The sequence below is a fragment of the Engystomops pustulosus genome, chromosome 4, assembly GCF_040894005.1.
Source record: "Engystomops pustulosus chromosome 4, aEngPut4.maternal, whole genome shotgun sequence".
In the NCBI taxonomy this organism is placed as follows: Eukaryota; Metazoa; Chordata; class Amphibia; order Anura; family Leptodactylidae; genus Engystomops; species Engystomops pustulosus.
This window is the reverse complement of record NC_092414.1, coordinates 107,117,848-107,145,568: the sequence shown is the minus strand read 5'-3', so window position 1 is coordinate 107,145,568 and position 27,721 is coordinate 107,117,848. Positions and strand designations below refer to the sequence as shown.

The 27,721-nt window shown below is 44.0% G+C and overlaps 1 protein-coding gene across 12 annotated transcripts in view; it reads left to right on the top strand.

The window, feature by feature from the left end:
* Positions 1 to 27,721, top strand: part of CADPS2 (calcium dependent secretion activator 2) — a 295,527-nt gene that overhangs the window by 52,404 nt on the left and 215,402 nt on the right. For all 12 annotated transcript variants that reach the window (XM_072147011.1, XM_072147001.1, XM_072147004.1 and 9 more), the window contains exons 7-8: positions 484 to 595; positions 14,487 to 14,626. In XM_072147011.1, coding sequence (XP_072003112.1) covers positions 484 to 595; positions 14,487 to 14,626 — 252 coding nt within the window. The remainder of the gene's footprint in view (positions 1 to 483; positions 596 to 14,486; positions 14,627 to 27,721) is intronic.

Below are 27,721 nucleotides of genomic sequence, written 5' to 3'. Positions count from 1 at the left end.
GCAGTTGTCTCCACATGATAAGCGATAACATTATGATTGGTCGGGGCCCAACTGATTGGGCGTGCCCTTCTCTATAATTGATGGAGCAGCAGGCCTAGCACAACGGTTGCACACTTATGGTCACTATCATTCAAGCAAGTGAGTGAGGTGGAGATCAATAAACCTAGTTTTCCACCATAAGGGCGATTTCCTGAGGTGCGACTTGCATTTATCAGGTATTTCTGGCCGCAACCAATGGATATGTCATAAATACATTAGATACAAATCAAACCAACTACTTTTAATCAATACTGGTGTACTATGCACTTAAAAAAGGCAACATCTGCTGTGGTAAGCACACATTTTCATTATATAATTATATTGCTTCACCGTTCTACAATGATTTTATAATTGGAGGGATTATTAACAATGCACTAGGATTTACAACTTTTACTTTGCATAGATAAATGTCTGCAAACTTTGACATATTTTTTTGTTTTATAGATGGGGAACTCAAGGGGATTTTACAACCACTCATCCTCGACCAGTTGTTAAGGTTAAGCTCTTTACCGAAAGTACAGGCGTTTTGGCCCTGGAAGATAAAGAACTTGGCAGAGTATGTTTAACTTTTGGTAATCCAGATATGTCACCAAATAGACCAGTATTCAAATGTATAAATATATATAAAGATGTGAGTCCTAATGGGTTTAGGCAACTCTGTCTCTCTCGTATTTGGACTCACAAGGGTTTTTATTTACAAGTGGTATGACCACATCTCCAGCTACAATATCTGTTATGTAAAACAATGTAACAGCAGATCAGGCCAGATTATCATACCGCTACCCTTCAGGGGGCTGCATTACAAACAAAAACCCTAGATGCTCCAAAAGCCACAGTACAGCGCAAATTACCCCCAGAAACCACTACTGCATAATACTGCATTTGTAGAATAAGTAACACAGACCTGAGAGCAGACTACTATACAGTACAGACCATAATAATGTTAGAAATTGTCTGAACCCATGCAGCAGGTACATACTGACCCCTATGCATAAGAATATAACTACTATAATACAGCCCCCTATGTACAAGAATATAACTACTTAATATGGCTCCTATGTATAAGAATACACAGGAGGTACCCTACTTAAGAACACTCGATTTACAGACGACCCCTAGTTACAAACGGCCTTCTGGGTGTTGGTAATTTACTGTACTTCAGCCTTAGACTAAAATAAACAGCTGTAACAGTTATCAAAGGTGTCTGCAATTATGCTTTGTTGTTAATCCCGTTTCCCATGACAATCCAACATTTCTAAAATCCAATTGTCAGAGACCAAAAAAAATTTGGCTGGAGCTATAATTAGAAAATATATACTGTATATACTCGAGTATAAGCCGACCTGAGTATAAGCCGAGACCCCTAATTTTACCACCAAAAACTGGGAAAACCTATTTAGTCGAGTATAAGCCGAGGGCTGGAAATGCATTGGTCACAGACCCCCCCAGTATGTAGCCAGCCATCCCCCTGTAGTGTATAGCCATCCCCCTGTAGTGTATAGCCTGCCCCCTGTAGTGTATAGCCTGCCCCCAGTAGTATACAGCCTGCCCCCAGTAGTATACAGCCTGCCCCCAGTAGTATACAGCCTGCCCAGCATTAAAAAAATAGACTTATATACTCACCCTCCGGTAGCCCGAATGTGCAGCGCTGCTCCCCCGATGTCCGCGTGGCTCGTCTTCTGGCTTCCGCGCCCGTCTTCTTTCTTCTGCTGGGCGCCGCCAAAGTTCACCGAAAAACATGGCGGCGCCCAGCAGAAGAAAGAAGACGGGCGCGGAAGCCAGAAGATGAGCCGCGCGGACATCGGCGGAGCAGTGCTGCACATCGGGGCCACCGGAGGGTGAGTATATAAGTTTATTATTTTTTTAAGTATTTTTTTACTCGTGCATTGACTTGTGTATAAGCCGAGGGGACGTTTTTCAGCACATTTTTTGTGCTGAAAAACTCGGCTTATACACGAATATATACGGTAGTTTTGACTTGCATACAAATTGAACTTAAGAACAAACCTACAGAACCAGGGACTACCTGTAACTGCTATAATACTGCGCCTATGAACAAGAATTTGATTACAATTATACTGACCTCTATGTACAAGAATATAACTACTATAATACCGCCCCTATGTACAAGAATATAACTACTATAATACGGCCCCTTATGTACAAGATTATAACTGCTAGATGACTGCCCCCACCAGGTCTTGCCCCCAGCGTCGGACTGGGGGACCTAGGGCGCACCAGTTAAATTGATTCTGGGAACCCACCTACTGCTGCAAGGAAATATTGCATGTACAATTTAAGGCGGCGATCACACAATGCATTGTGTTTTGAAATGCTTTGAAAAAGTTAACTAAAGGGGTTTTCCCACGAACTAAAGTTAGGCCCTATCCACGGGATAGGGCCTGACTTGCTGATCAGTGGGGGTCTCAGTGCCTAGAACTGATATAAATAAAAAGTAATCAAAATCATAAGTAAAAAAAATCATAAACATGTTAGGTATCGCCGCATCCCAAAATGTCTGATCTATTAAAATATAATAACTGCCGTTTAACTCCGTAAAGGAAAATAGCACCCATGGTCGAAAATGCTACTTTTTTGGCATTTTGAAAAATATAGAAAATTCTATAAAAAGTGAGCAAAAGGCCATGCAGTCCTAAAAATGTGCAAACTTGTTGATCATGAATGTGTGTAAAAAAAAACAAAAAAAAAACACACTGAAAAAATTCTGACAGAAACTAATAACATGTACAGCATTGGCCTCCACTCACTAATGACATGTCCAGCAGCGGCCTCCACTCACTAATGACATGTCCAGCAGCGGCCTCCACTCACTAATGACATGTCCAGTAGCGGCCTCCACTCACTAATGACATGTCCAGCAGCGGCCTCCACTCACTAATGACATGTCCAGCAGCGGCCTCCACTCACTAATGACATGTCCAGCAACGGCCTCCACTCACTAATGACATGTCCAGCAGCGGCCTCCACTCACTAATGACATGTCCAGCAGCGGCCTCCCCTGTTATCTTCCCATCATGGACCTGCAGGCTGTGGGCCCCTTCTATCCCGAGGCCTGATTGTTACACCACTGACACTCTACCTACATATAGCTGATGTATATACATATCATAGTCTATTTAGACTCATAAGTACACCTTCATACAAATGTTTACAGTACACACTATATAAACATGAATACATGGAGCATACCATATATATATGGTATATATTGTCACGCATGCGCATAGCTCACTTGGGCAGCAGCCCACGCCATCTTGGAACTGATTGGTTCTTTGTTATATGTCATTGAATGACATCCCTGTTCCAAGATGGCGCGAGCTGCTGCCTGAGTGAGCTATGCGCACGCGTGACATGCCCACACTTGTTTTGATTTTAGCCAGGAGGAGGGTCCGACACAGGTGAATAGTACACTAATCTAGAGTATAATATAATTGTATGTACAGAGAATCACTTGATCACATGTATATATGTCTGTCAATAAATGAAATGTTGATGCCTTATCTGGAGAAAGCTGGAGAAATCACATCCCATGATACATGGAATTGTATATATTGCATTTATTTTATTTTAATTTGTGTTTAACTTTTGTATGATGTCACTACACTGCGACTATTTATATCTGTATATACCTTGACACAAATGGCTTGACAAAGGCTGGGAATACAGACGAAACGTTGCTGGAGGTGGAATAAACACTAAGTTTGTTTTTTGTTTTTTAATTCTTGTTTTTTCACTGAATTGGAGTACTGCCGTTTCCTTTTTCTGATTATCTACTGAACTCTGACTGGTGAGAGTCGAGGATAGCACCCACTCAAATCTACATTAAGGACAGCACACATTACACTTACAGTATACACTGTATAAACATGAATACATGAACACATGCAGCATACCCTATATTCACATTAACATGCATAGTATACATACATACCTCCCAACCGTCCTGCTTTCAGGACAGCAGAGAGAATGTCCCGGGCCCCGCCCACTTTTCCCACTTTGTCCCGCCTCCTCCAGACCCCGTAGTTTAGAGCTGCAGAGCAGCCGAGGCATGGGGGCCGGGAGGAGGCGGGACCAGCCCCTGCTGCCCCCTCCATGAGTTATTCAGGGAGGCCACACCATGAGGAGGATGGAGGACGGGAGGCCACACCATGAGGAGGATAGAGGACAGGAGGGGTGGGGGTAGGAGTACAGATAATATTATGTGTAAGTTTGGGGAAATAAATAAAAGTGGAAAACCAAATGTAAAGGGAGTATAATATTAAAGATGGGTTTTATATGTTGTAGATTTGCATTAGGGGGTATTAAACGGGTCCATGGGGGGGAGTGGCCAAAGTAAGGGGCATTGTACTATGTGGGGACCGTCAAGGTTGATATTATACTATGCTTGTGGGTGGGACAATTGGCGTGGTTTAGAAAATGTGGGAGGGGCTTTTGTCCCTTTCTCTCGTCCAAAAGTTGGGAGGTATGTACATAGTTCAGCACCCAATACACTTAAAGTATACACAAGGTAGACATGAATACATACAGTACATCACACTGTATAAGTTTTACAAAAATATACTTACAGGACAGCAGCAGAAGGGGAGAGCATCAAAACAGCAGCTGCTGCAAGCACAGTCATTACAGGGACATTACAGATTCACTGCTCACCTCCTCCTCCTCCAAAAACTTTTTTATCATTTCCTGATCTCCAGGAGCCTGGGAGGGGAGGGGGAGGAGCAGGGGAGGAAACTCCAGCAGCTTCAGTGAACAAGTACAGGAGAATGTGTCTGTGTGATCTTCAGGATGAAGCTGCACAACCCGAGCAGAGTGAACAGGTGTCATGGCCCACCAGTGATTTAAACGGTACCCCGGCGGCCCAGTCCGACACTGCTTGCCTCTCTTGTCACTTAGCCCCCCTTTTCCCGCAGTAAACTCCCCCAGGTCTCACAAAGCAAGCCCCCACCCCCAGGTCTAGTTTCCCCCCTGCCCTGCTAGAAGATGATCCTGAAGCACTGTGTTATTGCACACATGCTAAATCCAAATGGAACAATTCTCTCCTCGCTCTACTAGATCTCTCAGCAGCATTTGATACTGTGCACCACCAGCTCCTCCTCAGAATGCTTCGCTCCATTGCCCTGAAGGACAAACTCTGCAAACTCTTGATTTTCCTCCCATCTCTCTGACCTCGCCTTCAGCGTCTCCTTTTCTGGATCTTTCTATTCTTCTCTTCCTCTCACTGTTGGGGTTCCTCAGGGCTCAGTCCTAGGTCCTCTTCTCCCTCATTGGACAAACCATCAGCAGATTTGGTTTTCAGTATCATATTTATGCTAATGATACCCAGCTATATACTTCTGCATGTACCATCACCCCTGCCTTACTGCAGAACACCAGTGACTGTCTCTAAAATCATGGCCTCTCTCTTCTTGAAACATAATCTTTCCAGAACTGAACTTCTTGTCTTTCCACAGTCTACTAACCGACCTAACCCTGATCTCTCTATTTCTGTCTGTGATGTCCTTAAAACCCTGAGGCAGCAAGCACGCTGTCTTGGGGTTGTGCTGGACTCTGACCTCTCCTTTGCACCATATATTCTGTTGCACGCTCTTGCTAGATGCACCTTAAAAATATTTCTAGAATCCGACCATTTCTTACAATCTAAACCTCTAAAACACGAATTGTTACTCTGATTCACTCTTGTCTAGACTACTGTAACTCCTTACTAGTTGGTCTTCCATCCACTAAACTTTCTGCTCAACTCTAAAATATATATATAATAATCTAATATATATATATAATATTCCCATATATATCCCCATATATATTACTAAAGCAAACACTCTCCAATCTGTGCCAGTCACTGCACTGGTTGCCAGTCTCCTTCCGAATACAGTTTAAGTTAATAATCTTCTTCTGTAAAACTCTTCATAATGCTGCACCCACTACCTTTCCTTTCTCATATCAGTCTATTGTCCAACCCATGCTCTTTGATCTGCTAGTGATCTTAGATTATTGTCTTCCTTAATTTGAACTTTCCACGCATGTCTCCAGGACTTCTCCAGAGCTGCACCAATTCTCTGGAATGCCCTACCCCAGTCTATCAGACTATTACCCAACCCCAATGCTTCAAATATTCTCTTAAAGCTCATTTATTTAGGTAGGCCTATCACACTCGCTTACTGCATGCAACTATAACTCTTAATTAACTAACTGGGTTTGCAGCCAGATCTTGTTGCAGTGAACTCAGCAGATTTTTGTGGCACATAACCTTTAAAAAAAGCGTCCGAAAAGCGAGTGTGTGAGTTTGGTGGCGAGTGTGCATTGATCCGAAATGTGTGCAGAGTCCTAAGTGTGACTTACGTTTAAGGGACTTAAGTTTGAGGGGCTTTAGCAGGTAACAGCTGTATTTTGTGTTACTTTGACTGTAAATTCTTCTTTCTGTGCATATTTCTATTGTAATCCCCATTAGAACAATGGACTCCATAAGTGGCATTGCTACACAGTGTACATCCTGTGTCATGTATGCTTTCCTTGAACAGCCGTTCGAGGGGGAATACTGCTGTGTGGGATGTGTGAAAATTGCTCATCTGGAAGCCCAGATTCGGGATCTAAATGAGCAAGTTTCAAGGCTGCGGGCAATTGACAATATGGAGCGAAGTTTGCTGCTCCTGGAGCACAAACTCTCTGGGGAAGTTGGGTGTGGGGAGGGAAGTATGGAAGAAAAAGTGTTTTTGTGATGCACACTATCCCCCATCGGAGCTGCCAAACAGTCACAGATGGATCCCACATCTAGCAATTAGTAAAAATAAAACAGTCTGACCGGAGCTCCTTGTGTGTCCTTTTATATATCCTTTGATAAATCGATGATTTCACTCCTTTCCCAACTATGTTCCAAATTCTTCAGTACACTTCCACACAAACGGTATTTGGATGGGAATAGATCACTATTCAGACAGTTTTAAGCTGCGTTTTCTTGCATCCTGTAGCCAAATAGTGTACAGCTACTATAGAAGAGATTAAGCAGCAGATAGGGTAGTATGTTCAAATATATGGAGTTTATTTTATTAAAACATACTCACAAAATAGAATAAAAACATGCGCATATAAAATCCACCATGTGGACGCCAGACTCGCCCTAGGGCGAACTAGCGAGTCTGGCGTCCACAAGGTGGATTTTATATGCGCATGTTTTTATTCTATTTTGTGAGTATGTTTTAATAAAATAAACTCCATATATTTGAACATACTACCCTATCTGCTGCTTAATCTCTTCTATAGTAGCTGTACACTATTTGGCTACAGGATGCAAGAAAATGCAGCTTAAAACTGTCTGAATAGTGATCTATTCCCATCCAAATACCGTTTGTGTGGAAGTGTACTGAAGAATTTGGAACATAGTTGGGAAAGGAGTGAAATCATCGATTTATCAAAGGATATATAAAAGGACACACAAGGAGCTCAGGGAAGTATGGAGGTGCAGAGTGAGGGGGCAGCTAGTTGGGTAACATGTAGAAGGCAGGGTAGAGGGAAGAGTTGTAGGGAGTCTTGTCCTGAACTAGTGCACCCCAATAAGTTTGCCAGGCTGGCGGATGAGGGGGATATCGACTCTGGGGTAGCAATGCTGCAGGAAGACATGGCCTCTAGTAACCAGGGGACTGTCTGCTCCAGTAAGAAGTGTAATGGGAGCACAGGCAAGATCAGACAGGTGCTGGTAGTGGGAGATTCGATTATTAGGGGACCACACAGGGCAATCTGTCGCAAAGACCGTGCATACCGAACAGTGTGTTGTTTGCCGGGTGCTCGGGTTCGGCATGTTGCGGATCAGGTTGACAGATTACTGGGAGGGGCTGGTGAGGAACCAGCGGTCATGGTCCACATTGGCACTAATGACAAAGTAAGAGGTAGGTGGAAAGTCCTTAAAAATTATTTCAGGGATTTAGGCCATAAGCTCAGGGCAAGGACCTCAAAGGTAGTTTTCTCCAAAATACTACCTGTACAACGTACCACACCAGAAAGGCAGCGGGAGATCAGGGAGGTAAATAAGTGGCTCAAAAGTTGGTGTAGGAAGGAGGGTTTTGGGTTCATGGAGAACTGGGCTGACTTTTCTGTCGGCTACAGGCTCTACAGTAGGGATGGGCTGCACCTCAATGGGGAGGGTGCAGCTGTTTTGGGGGAAAAAATGGCTAGAAGGTTGGAGGAGTATTTAAACTAGAGACCGGAAATATGATATAGTGGGTATCAGCGAGACATGGCTGGACAGTAGCTATGACTGGGCTGTTACTATAGATCAGTGATGGCGAACCTATGGCACGGGTGCCAGAGGTGGCACTCTGAGCCCTTTCTGTGGGCACCTGTGCCATCACCCCAGCTCAGAGTTCGCCAGACAGGACTCAAGGCCTCCTGCAGTCCCAGGCAGCCCAGAACCCTAGAAGGCTACAGTGATAATCCAAAACTTCTTCTCCTTATTTCTACTGTATTGGTGTCCTCAGGTGCATATACAATTTAAACATGTAACAGAGCAGGGAGTCATAAGTTACTGTTTAAATTGTCGAATCGGCACTTTGCAAAAGATATTTGGGTTTCGGTCGCAGTTTGGGCACTCGGCAGTTAAAAGGTTTGCCATCACTGCTATAGATGGTTAAAGTCTTTTTAGAAAGGATCGTATAAATAAATAAGGGGGAGGGGTTTGTTTATATGTGAATTCTTGCCTCAAGCCTGTCTTGCGAGATGACATAAGTGACGTAAGTCCCTATGGGTGGAGATAAGGGGAGGGAAAAAGAATAATAAAATATTACTAGGGGTTTGTTATACGGCTCCAAATATAATGGAGGCAGCAGAGGAAATGCTGATAAGTGAGATGGATGCTGCTTCAAAGCATGGTGAAGTACTTATCATGGGGGACTTCAATTACCCAGATATTGACTGGGGGGCAGAAACCTGCAGGTCCTTCAAAGGTAGCAGGTTCTTGTCAACAACAAAAGACAATTACCTGTCGCAGCTAGTCCTGGAGCCAACAAGAGCGGGGGCACTGCTGGACCTTATCCTAACCAACAGACCTGATAGGGCAGTGATGGCTAACCTATGACACGCGTGTCAGTGCTGACACACGTAGCCATTTTCACTGACACGCGGCTGCCTGAGAGTTAAGTTTCATCCTACATGATCAGGTGCAGTAGCCGGGAGGCTGAGAGATTGCACTGAGCTTCCAGCACTCCCCCCTCCTCCTCCTCCCCCAGGCCGGCCACTCCCCATGTTTGAGCTAAGCCTAGTGTCTCCAGTCAGCACAGGTATCAGCACAGGGCACAGCAGGAGAGGTGACCCGGCCATACACCCAGGAGGCTCCTCTGCAGCTCCTGATAGTTGTGGTGGGGGTAGGATGGCAACACAGTCAGAGGCCACATTGCTGCTGCCTTGTGTGATGTCCCAGCAGCTGCCACCTCTACACTGACCAGCTCCAGAGCAGGGATGAGGGAGGACAACCACTCCCATCATACAGTGAGTAAGGTCAGTGCACTGTATGATAGAAGACAGTCATCAGGGCTTGTGTGTCAGTTTTGTGACGTACAAGCCCTGAAATAATCGCAACGCCTTGCAAATCACCAGACATTGCGATTATTTTGCTCCGCACACCTTCTCCATGCCAAGAGGGCATGAAGGAAATGTGGACAGCGGTGCCTGTGCCCTCGCTATAACCTGTGAACTTTCATGACTGAAAGTTTGCAGGTTACTAAGCAATTTCACACCTGTCTGATTGTATGGCAGTACATGGTAGGATCAATCAGACAATCCACAGTTAAAGTACCCTAGAAGTTAAATAGTATACATATTTGTTATTTAAACTATAAATATCACAAAAATATGTTTTTTTGTCAAGGTGACACACCACCCGAGTTATGCTCGTTTTTTTTGGCGAATTTTGACACACCAAGCTCAAAAGGTTGCCCATCACTGTGATAGGGTATCAAAACTACAGGTTGGGGGAAACCTGGGGAATAGTGATCATAATATCATTGATTTTGTATTATGCTTTACTAAGAGCGTTCAGGAAGGGGCAACCAACACTCTAAACTTCAGGAGGGCAAATTTTAAGCAACTAAGGGAAGACCTTAAAGGCATAAACTGGGATAATGTTCGCAAAGACAGAAGCCCCCCCCCCAAAAAATGGGACTTTTTCTCATATATTCTGAAAAAGTCCTGTGAGAAACACATGCCTTATGGGAAAAAGCATAAGAGGAACAAGAAAAAGCCTATGTGGCTAACTAGTCTTGTAAGGAAAGCAATAAGCGAGAAAGATAAGGTGTTTAAGGTACTAAAACGTGAAGGTAGCGATGAGGCATTACAGGATTATAGAGAGAAGAATAAATCCTGTAAAAAGCAGATAAAGGCCACAAAAATAGAGACTGAGAGAAATATTGCCAGGGAGAGCAAAAATAATCCCAAATTATTTTTCAAGTATATAAATGATAAGAAACTAAAAACAGAGAGTGTGGGTCCCCTTAGAAATAACATGGGGGACATGGTGGAAGGAGATGAGGAAAGGGCCAATCTACTGAATGTCGCCTTCTCAACTGTCTTTACCCAGGAAAATCCCCTGATGGAAGACACAATGAGGAATAATGTAAATTCTTTTTGGAATGTCAACAGTTTAACCCAGAAAGAGGTACAGCGCCGCCTCGCAACCACTAGATAGATAAATCTCCGTGGCCAGATGACATACACCCCCGGGTTCTGCATGAACTATGTACGGTGATAGAAAGACAGTTATTTTTAATATTTGAAGATTCACTGAGGACTGGTTATGTTCCACAGGACTGGCGCATAGCAAATGTGGTACCAATATACAAAAAAGGATCAAATAGCGATCCTGGAGACTACAGACCCATGAGTCTAACTTCTGTGGTGGGGAAAATATTTGAGGGGTTTGTTAGAGATGCTATCCTGGAGTATCTCACTGTGCACAACCTTATAACCCAGCGACAGCATGGGTTTATGAGAGATCGGTCCTGTCAGACTAATCTGATTGGTTTTTATGAGGAGGTAAGTTCAAGACTGGATCTGGGGGACGCTGTGGATGTTGTATATCTGGACTTTTCAAAGGCATTTGACACCGTGCCACATAAAAGGTTGGTAAATAAAATGAGACTGCTGGGAATAGGAGAAAATCTGTGTATTTGGGTATGTAATTGGCTTAATGATAGAAAACAGAGGGTGGTCATTAATGGCACATTCTTAGATTGGGTTGACGTTACCAGTGGAGTGCCACAGGGGTCAGTATTGGGGCCACTTCTTTTTAATATTTTTATTAATGACCTTGTAGTGGGTTTACACAGTCAAGTTTCAATATTTGCAGATGATGCTAAGCTGTGTAAAGTAATAAATACTGAGGTCGATAGTTTAGCATTACAGAGGGATTTGTGGAAGCCTGAGGAGTGGGTAGAGAAATGGTTGATGAGGTTTAATGTAGATAAATGTAAAGTTATGCACTTGGGCCATGGAAGCAAAAAGTATAATTATGTTCTAAACGGTCAATTACTTGGTAAAACTGGAGCTGAAAAGGACTTGGGGGTATTGGTGGAAGGTAAACTTAATTTTAGTGACCAGAGCCAGGCGGCTGCTGCTAAAGCAAATAAAATTATGGGATGTATCAAGAGAGGAATAGTTTCTCATGATAAAGACATAGTTTTGCCCTTCTACAAATCCATGGTCAGACCACACATGGAATATTGTGTACAGTTTTGGGCACCAGTGTATAAAAAGGATATAGTAGGCCTGTGACCAGGACAAGGGGGCATCCTCTACGCCTAGAGGAGAGGCGATTTTACCATCAACATAGACAAAGCTTCTTTACTGTAAGAGCAGTGAGACTATGGAACTCCCTGCCGCAGGAGGTTGTTATGGCAGACTCTATGTACATGTTCAAGAGAGGCCTATATGCCTTTCTGGAGAGAAAAAATATCACGGGTTATGGGGATAAAACATTTATTTAATTCTTAAAGGTTGGACTTGATGGACTTGCTTCTTTTTCCAGCCTTTATACTATGATACTATGAGCTCTGGGTATTCCCGGCTGTCTGTTGTCTGGTAAATAACAGTCTCACTGACTATGTACTTTGTATATAAGATTGGGGCTAATGGCTGGTTCAAGCAGTAGCATTTTTAATTTCATTATTTTTTTTTTTTTTTTATGGCTTGACCATTTTACAAGCTCTTATACCTCTTTTGTTACCCCCCTCATCCTCATAGACTGTAAGGTCTTGCGAACAGGACCATCACTCCTATTGTTTCATATGACTGTAGTTACTCTAATGTCTTATTTTGTTTGTATGTTCCCCAGAATCTGTAAAGTGCTATGGAATTTGATGGCGCTATATAAATAAAAATTATTATTATTTTTGTCGCAAATCTCAGCAAAAAGGCAATAAAATGGCATCCCTGCTGTGCACCCTTGTTTTAAATTGATATTCTGTGAAAGGGGATGTGTGGCCATTAGCACAAATGACAGAAGGAAAGGGTAGTATGTATAGGTTTTCTTGTTGTTTTACGCCCCTTTTTCCTTATGGCCAAACATTTCTGGATCACATTCAACCCTGTTTAAATTTCATTGCCAATAAGATATTGCTTTATATCAGATAATGAAAGGGTTTGGGGGGCTGAAAATATTGATAACCTATCTTAATGATTGTTAGTAACATTTAGATTGGTGGGGATCCAACACTCCAAGGAATTGTAAGCAAAATGCTTAAAATTCTGCTTCATGCTCTATTTTTTTTTCGGCTCCTGAGATCTGCAGATTGATGAGAGGGCCCAGGTATTTTACCCTTGTGATAATGTGAACTTATTGTATGGATATGCTATCAGAATTTGTAGCCCATATAACTCTTTTAAAGTGAAATTTAAGATATAAGAGGCCATGTGCACGAAGCTGTCGTGGACCTGCAGCCGGCATGAAGAAAGAAGAGGGAATGCCTGGGCCGTCAGAATGTTGAGTACTCAGTTTATTTTTTTACATACCCGAGTGTAAGCCGTGTGGGGAATTTTTAGCACAAAAATTGTGCTGAAAAAAGTCTGCTTATACTAGAGTATATTTGGTCAATGAAATACTTATGCTATCTTGGATAAACTTGATTGACATCTCTGTTTTTTTCTCTCAACTCAATGTTGTACAAAAATGTCACCTCACCTCACCTTTCTAAACCAGTTTAAAAAAAAATACATAAAATATACTTAAAAAATCTATACAGTAACCCTTCTTTGAATTATTTCAGAAGGTGCACAGAGACACTCATTTAAGTGAATGAGGTGTGAGGTACCTGTTGTGTGATGAGCCTGGACTCCCTCAGACATCATGTGAATGTTACATTTTTTTGGGAGGGCTTTTTAAAATTGATTAATAATGTCCCTTTGTCGGAAATATTAGTAGAAGCAGGCAACAATGCTGTGCGGAGAGAAGTGCTGTTGCCTGTCTCCAAAATGGAGCTGCCGGTTCCTGCCTTTTTTAACTGACTCTTCTCTGCTTGTTTTCACATTCATTTGGAGAGAGATGTGGGATTTCTCATAAAAGAGGGCAGGAAAAGCGCATTTTATATCCTATTAGAGGCAGCTAGTGTCCTGTTCTCAGGAATTGCAGGTGCAGTACATCGGGGCAGTTTTTATTCAATGTCGTCATATAAAGCCAAACCCATTATAATAGGATGTATCTTAGGTTTGGCTAGTATGAGTTCAATCGTAAAGTATGCGTTTCATGCGTTTGTAATTTTAAAAATCCATTTATGTTTCTTGAATGCTCTTTTGTTTGCTTGCAGTTTCTAGCTAAGTGCATGCACAGCTCAAAGAAGTTGGAAGTCCAGTTGATTTGCATGCATGTATAAGTTCTTTCATGTAGATTAAAGAATTGTTTCCTTGTAAAAGAAGCATGTAGTCTACCTAGGTGCTTAAAGGGAGCCTGTCTTCAGGATTTTACCCCATTAAACTACTATCAGATATTGTTTGAAATATCCTTTTGAGAAATCCCTATTTTATCCCTATTGTAATCTTGTCCATTTACCTATAAAATAAACCAAAGAAATTGATGTCTAAAGTGACATTCCTACAGCCTCTAAACTTGACAAATATGACTCTCCTTTGCTCATTTTCACAAAACTTGAGGTGATGAATCGAGGGTTTGCTCAAATAATCCCATTGTTTTCTCGCTGCTTTTGTGTAGCTCTTTATTTTTGAGAACTTCTACTACTGAATATTTGTACATTGCTTTAAAAAAATATTTTTTGCTTATAATTTGTGTAAGCATCTTGCAGCTATATTCTGATCAGGCTATCCAATAACCTACTAAAATATATGAAATGAGTGGGGGTCATATGATTACAAAATTGACCCCCTCTTCTATTTTAGAAATTATGTAAATGTGTTGTGCAGTTATTTAATGGATGTTCTACTATTTACTTCCCCAGGTAATACTGACACCAACCCCTAATAGTTCAAAGATGCCAGAACTTCATAAAATGAATGTTCCCAAAAACAGCCAAGATACAGAACTGAAGATCAAGCTGGCTGTAAGGATGGACAAACCACCACACATGAAACATAGTGGGTAAGTCTGAGCATATTCTTTATATTTTTGTAAATGTAACATACTATCCCCATATTTTTCTATTTCCTGTTGGAAAATGAAAGCAGCAATTTATCAATTGTATTTTTTGGGTATTGGGTCTTTCTTCCATGAGTATTTGTGCTACACGTAAGAAGGGGTCTTTTATACCCAAGCTTTGCTGGAGGTTTCTTAGCTACACCGCTATGTATATTTTAATAAATGGAAAATACAAAAACTATGATTTTATCTTGGATTGTTTAATCTATTTGTACTAGTTTTAAGAAATCTCCCATTATGCTTCATAGAGATAAAAGAACAGTGTGAACTCCCATTTTGGAAACCAAGTCCTTCAAGGATTTTATCAAGGGTTGTAAAGAGCACTGAAAACCCCTGATGTTCCATTAATTTATTTTCAGACATGAAGGCTGTGAAAAGAATATATAAGCTGTGCAGCGTACATTTGATACACCAAATCTCTAAACCTCTAGGGGAGGGGGCAAGAACTTGCCTCCCTTAGGCCTTATGCACAAGACCGTGTACAGAGGCACAAAGTGCAGCCAGCTCACAACTCCCATGGAGGTCTATGGGGAAAAGTGTGTTGAGCACACAGTGTCTCTCCACACCGTGGCTGAACTGAGCAGCCGCTCCACTAAAATAGGACAGGTCCTATTCCTGCTCGTATTGTGGTGCAGCCTCCTGGCTCCCTATGGAAATGGGTGGGGTAAGGGGGCGGGTGGGGTAAGGAGCGCTTACCTTTCACATTTCTACCCAGCATGTGCTTTGCCTGGGTTGGCCTGTTTGCATGAAGCTTATTATTCACTTTACTCTGCCTTTCATATATCAATTATTCAGTCCTAAGACTTTATGCAACCATCCTCATCTGCATTTAACCCCAATTTCAGATTTTAGAAATACAAACTCCTCTACTTGTTAGTGGGTTTTTTTTAATGCCCTGAAGTGGTGTGAAAATATTTCTCAGTTCTTGCCTCCGATCCAGCGCAGTTTCCGTGACCACCGCCAGTCTCTATTGGTATATATTGGCAGATATTGTGTTGTATACCAACAGAGGCTGGTGGTGGCAAGATGCACTACAATAGACTGAAAGTAAGGGCCTAGGTAAGTAGAAGTTCTTTTATTAAAATATAAAAAACATGCCCATGTTATTAAAATATACAAATAAAATTACCCCATCGGCTGAACACTATTGAGGGAAGTATGTGAAAATGAAATGTTAGTTTGCTATGTTGCCACTTCTAAAAAAAAATGTACTGTATATACTGGCGTATAAGACTACTTTTTAACCCCTTAAAATAATGGCTACAGTGGGGGGTCGTCTTATACGCCGGATATACGGGGGCCGCACTGTGTGAGGTGTTTTTTTTCCCCGTCAGCGCGTAGAGAGCCGCTTCCTGGGACCGCCGCGCATGCGCGGCAGTCCGCCTCTCACAGTCATTAGAAGAGGCTTAGTACGCGCTGACAGGGCGGCGCGCTTTATGCTAATGCAGCCGCCCTGTCACAGCGGTCGGCGTCACAGAGCTGGGGGTCACAGGCGGCACTTACAGAAGCATGTCGGATCTTCATTAACCCCTTAACGCTCTGCGCCGTAGCTCTACGGCGCAGAGGTATAAGGGAAGTATGAAGAGGGCTCACGGGCTGAGTCCTCTTCATACAGAGGTGGGGGTTTTTGCATTTTGCACAAAACCCCCACCGCTAATAACCGCGGTCGGTGCTTGCACCGATCGCGGCTATTAACCCTCTAAACGCCGCCCGCAAAGTCGCGGGCGGCGTTTAAAAGACGGCGGCGCGCGGGCGCCGCCATCTTTTTTTCGATCGCCACGCCCCCGAACGTCATCGGGGGGCGGCGATCGGTTACCATGGTAGCCTCGGGTCTTCTCTTGACACGAGGCTACATGGTTTATGCAGGTTCGTTACAATGAGCCAGTGGCTCATTGTAATGTAAGACCTGCAAAAACGCCATATATTGCAATACTGTAGTATTGCAGTATATGGTAGGAGCGATCTGATCATCTAGGGTTATTGTACCCTAGATGGTCTAAAAAATAGTGAAAAAAAAAAGAAAAAAAAAAGTTTAAAAAATAAAAAAAATTAATAAAATATTAAAAGTTCAAATCACCCCCCTTTCCCTAGAACGGATATAAAACATAACAAACAGTAAAAATCACAGACATATTAGGTATCGCCGCGTCCCAAAATGCCCGATCTATCAAAATATAAAAACGGTTACGGCCGGCGGTGACCTCCGAGGCGGGAAATGGCGCCCAAATGTCCGAAATGCGACTTTTACACCTTTTTACATAACATAAAAAATGAAATAAAAAATGATCAAAATGTCGCACAGACCTCAAAATGGTAGCAATGAAAACGTCGCCTCATTTCGCAAAAAATGACCCCTCACACATTTCCGTGCGCCAAAGTATGAAAAAGTTATTAGCGTCAGAAGATGGCAAAAAAATTTTTTTCTTTTTTGTACACATTCGTTTAATTTTTGAAAATGTATTAAAACACAATAAAACCTATATAAATTTGGTATCACCGCGATCGCACCGAACCAAAGAATAAAGTAGGCGTGTTATTTGGAGCGAAGAGTGAAAGTCGTAAAAACTGAGCCCACAAGAACGTGACGCACGTGCGGTTTTTTTTCAATTTTTCCACATTTGGAATTTTTTTTCAGCTTCGCAGTACACGGCATGTTAAAATAAATAACATTACGGGAAAGTAAAATTTGTTACGCACAAAATAAGCCCTCACACAGGTCTGTACACGGAAAAATGAAAAAGTTATGGATTTTTGAAGTTGGAGAGCGAGAAATGAGCCGGAAAACCCTCCGTCCTTAAGGGGTTAATATCGCAGCTTACAGTTATGATCACCAGGCACTTGCTCTCTTGTTTGTTTTGCAAAGTTTTAAGCAGACTTTTTTTCATTTGGGAGAGGGGTAGTCTTATACAGTGAGTATATACCAAATTCTATATTTTTAGGGCAGAAGTTGGGGGTCGTCTTATACGCCCAGTCGTCTTATACGCCGGCATATACGGTATTCAAAAAAGATTTACATTAACGTAATGATATCAATGAAAACTAATGCTGCTACTGCAAATAATGACCTCTTAAACAGCTCTGTATATTTCTCTGCATGGTAGTAAGAAATAATGACAGGTGTTAGAATATAGAAATATCTCTATGGGTTCATTTACCAAAGAAATATAGGTGTAAGATAACCTGTAAGAAAATGGTGCATGTAAAAGTGCATGGAGTGAAAACTATAAACTGCTTAAAGGAAACCTAGCATGAGGAATCTACCATCAGAAATAGATTTGATGATAGATTCATCCTGCCTGCCTCTGCTCTAATCTGTAATTTAATTAATTTTAAAAACATTTTTTAGTAATATGTAAATTAACTGCAGAGGCTACTGGGGCATGGAGAAGCCTTAGCTCCCAGTGCCCGGCCAGGCTATTACACACCCCAGTAGCCTCTGCAGTTTATTTACATATTACTAAAATAAAGTTTTTTTAACAAATTAGGTTAGGTTCCAGGATTATTAAATTACGGATTAGGGCAGAAGCAGGTGGGAGGTATCTACCATAAGATCTACTCCGATAGATTCCTAACGGTAGGTTTCCTTTAAGGTGTTAAAAAATGTAACCATTTTTGTTAGTTGTAGTTGAAATAAACATTGAAGGGTTGTAATGTTAGCTTTTTATGTCACACGGTTTTATAACGAATCCATTTTTTTTTTTTTGCTTCCATATACTAAGTTATATACATTATAGGATTATACTGGAGTGTTGTCGAAATCGACATTTACATAAGGTTATTCTGTTTGCTGTATATTTAGTTATTCAGTTACTTTATTTCCTTATAACTGATCCTGCAGTATAACCTAGTGGCTACTTGAAGTATGACAGGGCTTTCAAAACCTATTAAAATGTGTATTTCTTCTTCTTTACTGATAGTAACTGTCCACATTGACATTTTAGTTAGTTTTAGTAGGGGATAGCACCATTTTTATTTCTGTAATGTCCAAATTTCCAAGTAACCAATTAAAAAAAAGAGATATGTAAATGAGCCTCCAGGCGACATCACCGTGCACCTCTTTTGAAATATTCATATTTCCAGCCACTCAATATTCACCCTCTTGACCCCCCCCCCCCCCCCCACACACACACCCCTGTTTAGAGCAGACAGCTGGTGACGTAACACCCTCTCCCCTGCACCCCCCTGGGGAAGTGCTCCTTCAGAGTGTAACAGCATGTGCAGCTACAGCATGGAGGGCTTCTGATAACACACCCATAGACCCTCTATAAAAAAATATAAGAAGATTACCACAGTCATGGTGCCTGGATCTATCAGTAAGTACCCCTTGTTTATCATGCTTGATCTTGATGGAAGACTTCCATGAAAATAAATCAACTTCATGAATTCAGTGGTTTTAACTAGAGATGAGCGAGCACTAAAATGCTCGGGTACTCGTTATTCGAGACAAACTTTTCCCGATGCTCGAGTGCTCGTCTCGAATAACGAACCCCATTGAAGTCAATGGGAGACTCGAGCATTTTTCAAGGGGACCAAGGCTCTGCACAGGGAAGCTTGGCCAAACACCTGGGAACCTCAGAAAAGGATGGAAACACCACGGAAATGGACAGGAAACAGCAGGGGCAGCATGCATGGATGCCTCTGAGGCTGCATAATCGCACCATTATGCCAAAATTATGGGCAACAGCATGGCCATGACAGAGTGACAGAATGAAGCTAGATAGCATCTAAAACATCCAATAATTGACCCTGACACTATAGGGGACGGCATGCAGAGGCAGCAGCGGCAGGCTAGAGAGTGTCATGGCGACATACCCTAAATGGACTCAGGCTTCAAACCAATGGGTGGCAGAGAGGAACCAAAGGAGGTGAGCAAGAAGCGCTCAAATAATATCGGTACATGATAAAAGTTTGCCAGTATATTTTGTGGATTACACAGCAGGGTGGCGACAAAGTTAACATGGAAGCCATGAAAACAACCCAAAATTCTGCCTGACACAGCTCGTTTGATAAGGGGACCATGTATGGAGGCAGTGAACTAGTAGTAGATTAAAGGTGCTGCAGTTAAAACTATGTTAGTTGGATCTTGGCATGGAGCTGGCGCTCCGCTGCCAGGCGAGCTTTCGCCAATCCAAGCCCCTGTCTCTAGGCTACTCCCCAAACAGCACTTCTAAGAACCTTTTGTATAAGATCAAGTGTAGTAGCGTTCTTATAAGTTTAGGATATGGCGGGTGAGGGGAATGTAAACAGATGCGCAAGAAGCGCTGAAATAATATCGGTAAATGATAAAAGTTTGCCAGTATTTTTTGTGGATTACACAGCAGGGTGGCGACAAAGTTAACAAGTTTGTTGTGGAAGCCATGAAAACAACCCAAAATTCTGCCTAACACAGCTCGTTTGATAAGGGGACCATGTATGCTTACAGTTCATGCCAGTAGCTGCACTGGCTGCCAGTCTCCTTTCGAATAGTTTAAAATAATAACCCTCATCCATAAAGCTCTGTATAATGCTGCACCCCCCTACCTCTCCTCTCTTATCTCAGTCTATCGCCCAACCCGTGCTCTTAGATCCGCCAGTGATCTTAGATTAACCTCTACCCTAGTGCGGACCTCCCACTCGCGTCTCCAAGACTTCTCTAGAGCTGCACCAATTCTATGGAATGCTCTGCCCTGGACTATCAGACTAATACCTAACCTCCAAAGTTTCAAACGTGCTCTTAAAACCCATTTCTTTAGGCAAGCCTATAACACTCATTAACTGCATGAAGTTTTAACTCTTCTACTAACCCGTCCTGTGTCGTCCTCCCATCTGTTATCCAGCAACCAACAGGCACCAGACTTCTCTACAGTCCCATTCACCCTGGACCTGGTATATAAGATGACGGCTGAGTGGTTCAAGCGACAGCAATTCCATTTATTATATTTTGTTCTATTCCCTAAGAAGAATGGCTTGACCATTAAATATTCTTTTACCTCGTGTTACCCCATCATCTTCATAAACCGTAAGCTCTGGCGAGCAGGGACCTCACTCCTGTTGTTCCATACAAATGTTGTGCTCTGTTACATTACATTTGTATTTGTTTCCTATGATTTGTAAAGCGCTACGGAATATGATGGCGCTATATAAATAAAGATTATTATTATTATTATGGAGGCAGTGAACTAGTAGTAGATTAAAGGTGCTGCAGTTAAAACTATGTTAGTTGGATCTTGGGATGGAGCTGGCGCTCCGCAGCCAGGCGAGCTTTCGCCAATCCAAGCCCCTGTCTCTAGGCTACTCCCCAAACAGCACTTCTAAGAACCTTTTGTATAAGATCAAGTGTAGTAGCGTTCTTATAAGTTTGGGATATGGCGGGTGAGGGGAATGTAAACAGATGCGCAAGAAGCGCTGAAATAATATTGGTAAATGATAAAAGTTTATTAGTATATTTTGTGGATAACACAGCTGGGTGGCGACAAAGTTAACAACTTTGATGTGGAATCCATGAAAACAACCCAAATTTCTGCCTGACACACCTCGTTTGATAAAGGGACGATGTATGGAGGCAGCTATATGGACGACTTTTGGAGGTAGCAATGGAGACAACGTGTGGAGGCTGCTATGGAGACAATTTAATTTGGATAGTGCCTGTATGTGGCAGTCCCAAAAATTTTTCAAACCAGAGGAGCAGGTAGGTGGCCCTCCAGAAAAATAGAATCGATTGAGTGCCTGTATGTGGCAGTCCCAAAAAGTTTTCAAACCAGAGGAGCAGGTAGGTGGCCCTCCAGAAAAATGGAATCGATTGAGTGCCTGTATGTGGCAGTCCCAAAAAGTTTTCAAACCAGAGGAGCAGGTAGGTGGCCCTCCAGAAAAATGGAATCGATTGAGTGCCTGTATGTGGCAGTCCCAAAAAGTTTTCAAACCAGAGGAGCAGGTAGGTGGCCCTCCAGAAAAATAGAATAGATTGAGTGCCTGTATGTGGCAGTCCCAAAAAGTTTTCAAACCAGAGGAGCAGGTAGGTGGCCCTCCAGAAAAATTGAATCGATTGAGTGCCTGTATGTGGCAGTCCCAAAAAGTTTTCAAACCAGAGGAGCAGGTAGGTGGCCCTCCAGAAAAATTGAATAGATTGAGTGCCTGTATGTGGCACTCCCAAAAATTGTTTAAAACAGAGGACCGGGTAGGTGGCCCTCCAGAAAAATTAAATGCATAAAGTACTATAGCTAGAGCCAGTGGGCCCTGTCAAAAAATAGCCAGTTTCCTCTGCTTTACTGTACAAAGAGGAGGAGAAGGAGGAAAATGAGGAGGAGGAGGAGTGGATCAATTATTCAGGTTGAGCTTCCTTCACCTGGTGGAGATTGGAAATTATGAGAAATCCAGGCTTTATTCATCTTAATAAGCGTCAGCCTGTCAGCGCTGTCAGTCGACAGGCGTGTACGCTTATCGGTGATGATGCCACCAGCTGCACTGAAAACCCGCTCGGACAAGACGCTAGCGGCAGGGCAGGCAAGAACCTCCAAGGCGTACAGCGCCAGTTCGTGCCACATGTCCAGCTTTGAAACCCAGTAGTTGTAGGGAGCTGTGTGATCATTTAGGACGATGGTATGGTCAGCTACGTACTCCCTCACCATCTTTCTGTAAAGATCAGCCCTACTCTGCCGAGACTGGGGACAGGTGACAGTGTCTTGCTGGGGTGACATAAAGCTGGCAAAAGCCTTGTAAAGCGTACCCTTGCCAGTGCTGGACAAGCTGCCTGCTCGCCTACTCTCCCTCGCTACTTGTCCCGCAGAACTACGCACTCTGCCGCTAGCGCTGTCAGAAGGGAAATACTGTTTCAGCTTGTGAACCAGGGCCTGCTGGTATTCATGCATTCTCACACTCCTTTCCTCTGCAGGGATGAGAGTGGAAAGATTTTGCTTGTACCGTGGGTCCAGGAGAGTGAACACCCAGTAATCGGTGCTGGAATAAATTCTTTGAACGCGAGGGTCACGGGATAGGCAGCCTAGCATGAAATCTGCCATATGCGCCAGAGTACCAACGCGTAAGAATTCACTCCCCTCACTGGCCTGACTGTCCATTTCCTCCTCCTCCAACTCCTCCAACTCCTCTTCTTCTGCCCATACACGCTGAACAGTGAAGGACTCAACAATGGTCCCCTCTTGTGTCTCGCCAACATTCTCCTCCTCTTCCTCCTCATCCTCCTCCACCTCCTCCGATATGCGCTGAGAAACAGACCTAAGGGTGCTTTGGCTATCAACAAGGGAATCTTCTTCCCCCGTCTCTTGTGACGAGCGCAAAGCTTCCGACTTCATGCTGATCAGAGAGTTTTTCAACAGGCCAAGCAGCGGGATGGTGAGGCTGATGATGACGGCATCGCCACTGACCATCTGTGTTGACTCCTCAAAGTTACTCAGCACCTGACAGATATCAGACATCCACGTCCACTCCTCATTGTAGACTTGAGGAAGCTGACTGACCTGACTACCAGTTCTGGTGGAAGTTGACATCTGGCAGTCTACAATGGCTCGGCGCTGCTGGTAAACTCTGGATAACATGGTCAGTGTTGAATTCCACCTCGTGGGCACGTCGCACAACAGTCGGTGAGCGGGCAGTTGGAGGCGGCGCTGCGCTGCCCTGAGAGTGGCAGCATCTGTGCTGGACTTCCTGAAATGCGCACAGATGCGGCGCACCTTCGTGAGCAAATCTGACAGATTGGGGTATGTCTTGAGGAAACGCTGAACTATCAGATTTAACACATGGGCCAGGCATGGCACATGTGTCAGTCTGCCGAGTTGCAGAGCCGCCACCAGGTTACGGCCGTTGTCACACACAACCATGCCTGGCTTCAGGTTCAGCGGTGCCAGCCACAGATCAGTCTGCGCCGTGATGCCCTGTAATAGCTCTTGGGCGGTGTGCCTTTTATCGCCTAGGCTCAGCAGTTTGAGCACCGCCTGCTGTCGCTGAGCAACGGCACTGCTGCTGTGCCTAGAGCTACCGACTGATGGCGCCGTGCCCACGGATGGTAGTTCGGAGGAGGAGGTGGAGGAGGGGTGGGAGGAGGAGGAGGCATAGTAGGCCTGAAACACCTGGACCGAGGTAGGCCCCGCAATCCTCGGCGTCGGCAGTATATGACCAGCCCCAGGGTCAGACTCGGTCCCAGCCTCCACCAAGTTAACCCAATGTGCCGTCAGCGATATATAGTGGCCCTGCCCGGCAGCACTCGTCCACGTGTCCGTGGTCAGGTGGACCTTGTCAGAAACGGCGTTGGTCAGGGCACGGGTGATGTTGTCTGACACGTGCTGGTGCAGGGCTGGGACGGCACATCGGGAAAAGTAGTGGCGGCTGGGGACCGAATACCGAGGGGCGGCCGCCGCCATGAGGTTGCGAAAGGCCTCGGTCTCTACTAGCCTATAGGGCAGCATCTCCAGGCTAAGCAATCTGGAGATGTGCACATTAAGGGCTTGGGCGTGCGGGTGGGTTGCACTATATTTGCGTTTCCGCTCCAGCGTCTGGGGTATGGAGAGCTGAACGCTGGTGGATGCTGTGGAGGATCGTGGAGGCGACGATGGGGTTTTTGTGGCAGGGTCCTGGGCAGGGGGCTGACTATCAGCTGACACAGGGGAAGGAGCAGTGGTGTGCACGGCCGGAGGTGAACGGGCTTGTTGCCACTGAGTGGGGTGTTTAGCATTCATATGCCTGCGCATACTGGTGGTAGTTAAGCTAGTAGTGGTGGAACCCCTGCTGAGCCTGGTTTGGCAAATGTTGCACACCACAGTCCGTCGGTCATCCCGTGTTTCCTTAAAGAACCTCCAGACTTCTGAAGATCTAGCCCTCGCCGCAAGAGCCCTCGCCACGGGAGCTTCACTAGTTGACACATTTGGCGCTGATGCACCAGCTCTGGCCCTGCCTCTCCGTCTGGCCCCACCACTGCCTCTTCCAACCTGTTCTGGTCGAGGACTCTCCTCCGTCTCAGAAGCACTGTGTTCACCCGGCCTCTCAACCCAGCTTGGGTCTGTCACCTCATCATCCTCCGATCCCTCAGTCTGCTCCCCCCTCGGACTTCCTGCCCTGACAACAACTTCCCCACTGTCTGACAACCGTGTCTCCTCATCGTCGGACACCTCTTTACACACTTCCACTACGTCAAGAAGGTCATCATCACCCACAGACTGTGACTGGTGGAAAACCTGGGCATCGGAAAATTGCTCAGCAGCAACCGGACAAGTGGTTTGTGACTGTGGGAAGGGTCCAGAAAACAGTTCCTCAGAGTATGCCGGTTCAAATGCCAAATTTTCCTGGGAGGGGGCAGACTGGGGGGGAGGAGGCTGAGGTGCAGGAGCTGGAGGAGTGGCGATTTCGGTGACATGGGTGGACTGCGTGGAAGACTGACTGGTGGACAAATTGCTCGAAGCATTGTCAGCAATCCACGACATCACCTGTTCGCACTGTTCTGGCCTCAACAGTGCTCTACCACGAGTCCCAGTAACTTCAGACATGAACCTAGGGAGTGTAGCTCTGCGGCGTTCCCCTGCTCCCTCATAAGCAGGTGGTGTCTCACCCCGGCCAGGACCACGGCCTCTGACCCCTGCAGTAGTTGGACGGCCACGTCCCCGCCCTCGTCCTCTACCCCTAGCCCTCGGGTTAAACATTTTTAAAATGAGAGTTATAACTTTATTTTTTTTTAAACTTTTTTTTTTTTTTTTTGAGTTTTTAAAACCAAACAATGCTATCCTATTGCTATGGCTATTTTCTAGCCAAGTATGAAAGCACACTACTATGCCAGATGAGATGACGCTGAGTTATTAAACAAAATAAACGTAAAATAAAAAAGGACAAATGGCAGACTGTGCCTAATTGAAATCCAACCCCTACTAAATTTTCCCACTTCGGTCTTTGCAATGGATATGTGCGTCACTAAGCGCAAAACACAGCGGTCGCAAGTCTCACTACAAATTGCTCACAATTGGCTAGTAGATGCACTGCAGCAAGTACAGCCACCAGCAGATCAACCAGAAATCAAATATATAACGCTACTGTAGGCGTAAGCCGTTTGGATTCTCCTATGGCTATTTTCTAGCCAAGTATGAAAGCACACTACTATGCCAGATGAGATGACGCTGAGTTATTAAACAAAATAAACGTAAAATAAAAAAGGACAAATGGCAGACTGTGCCTAATTGAAATCCAACCCCTACTAAATTTTCCCACTTCGGTCTTTGCAATGGATATGTGCGTCACTAAGCGCAAAACACAGCGGTCGCAAGTCTCACTACAAATTGCTCACAATTGGCTAGTAGATGCACTGCAGCAAGTACAGCCACCAGCAGATCAACCAGAAATCAAATATATAACGCTACTGTAGGCGTAAGCCGTTTGGATTCTCCTATGGCTATTTTCTAGCCAAGTATGAAAGCACACTACTATGCCAGATGAGATGACGCTGAGTTATTAAACAAAATAAACGTAAAATAAAAAAGGACAAATGGCAGACTGTGCCTAATTGAAATCCAACCCCTACTAAATTTTCCCACTTCGATCTTTGCAATGGATATGTGCGTCACTAAGCGCAAAACACAGCGGTCGCAAGTCTCACTACAAATTGCTCACAATTGGCTAGTAGATGCACTGCAGCAAGTACAGCCACCAGCAGATCAACCAGAAATCAAATATATAACGCTACTGTAGGCGTAAGCCATTTGGATTCTCCTATGGCTATTTTCTAGCCAAGTATGAAAGCACACTACTATGCCAGATGAGATGACACTGAGTTATTAAACAAAATAAACGTAAAATAAAAAAGGAAAAATGGCAGACTGTGCCTAATTGAAATCCAACCCCTACTAAATTTTCCCACTTTGGTGTTTGAGGTGGATATGTGTGCCACTAAGAGCTAAACACAACGGTAGCAAGTCCCCCTGCTAATTCCTCACAAAATGGTACTAGATGCAAATAAAAAAAAAAAAAGTAGAACGTTATTGTAGCCCTAAGAAGGGCTGTTGGGTTCTTGGAGAATCACTCCTGCCTAACAGTAAGCTAATAGAACACCCTAACGCTTTCCCTGACCAACAGCAGCTCTCTCCCTAGCGGCATCCAGACACAGAATGATCCGAGCAGCGCGGGCAGCGGCTAGTCTATCCCAGGGTCACCTGATCTGGCCAGCCAACCACTGCTATCGACGTGTAAGGGTACCACGTCATGCTGGGTGGAGTGCAGAGTCTCCTGGCTTGTGATTGGCTCTGTTTCTGGCCGCCAAAAAGCAAAACGGCGGGAGCTGCCATTTTCTCGAGCGGGCGAAGTATTCGTCCGAGCAACGAGCAGTTTCGAGTACGCTAATGCTCGAACGAGCATCAAGCTCGGAAGAGCATGTTCGCTCATCTCTAGTTTTAACCCAAGCACACTTACATGTTCCCTGAAACAGGATCCACTCTTCATTTGGCTGCTTATGGCTTACTTTTAGAGAAAAAGTATGTTTAAAATATGCAATTGAGTCACAGAAGCCCCTTCCGACTCTGGCAAGGAAGATAAGATACAGTATATAGTAGAGCAGTGATTTTCAACCTTTTTTGACCCGCGGCACACTTTTTATACTTAGAAAATCCTTGTGCACACCACCAACCAAAATAGCACAAAATGACACTAAAACAGTCATAAAAGGCCTAATTTTACTAATAAAAAACCCCTAGCGGCCTCCCTTTACTAATAAAAACCTCTAGCGGCCTCCCTTTACTAATTAAAAGACCCTAGCGGCCTCCCTTTACTAATTAAAAGACCCTAGCGGCCTCCCTTTACTAATTAAAAGACCCTAGCGGCCTCCATTTACTAATTAAAAGACCCTAGCGGCCTCCCTTTACTAATTAAAAGACCCTAGCGGCCTCCATTTACTAATTAAAAGACCCTAGCGGCCTCCCTTTACTAATTAAAAGACCCTAGCGGCCTCCCTTTACTAATTAAGAGCCCCTAGTGGCCTCCCTTTACTAATTAAGAGCCCCTAGCGGCCTCTCTTTACTAATTAAGAGCCCCTAGCAGCCTCCCTTTACTAATTAAGAGCCCCTAGCGGCCTCACTT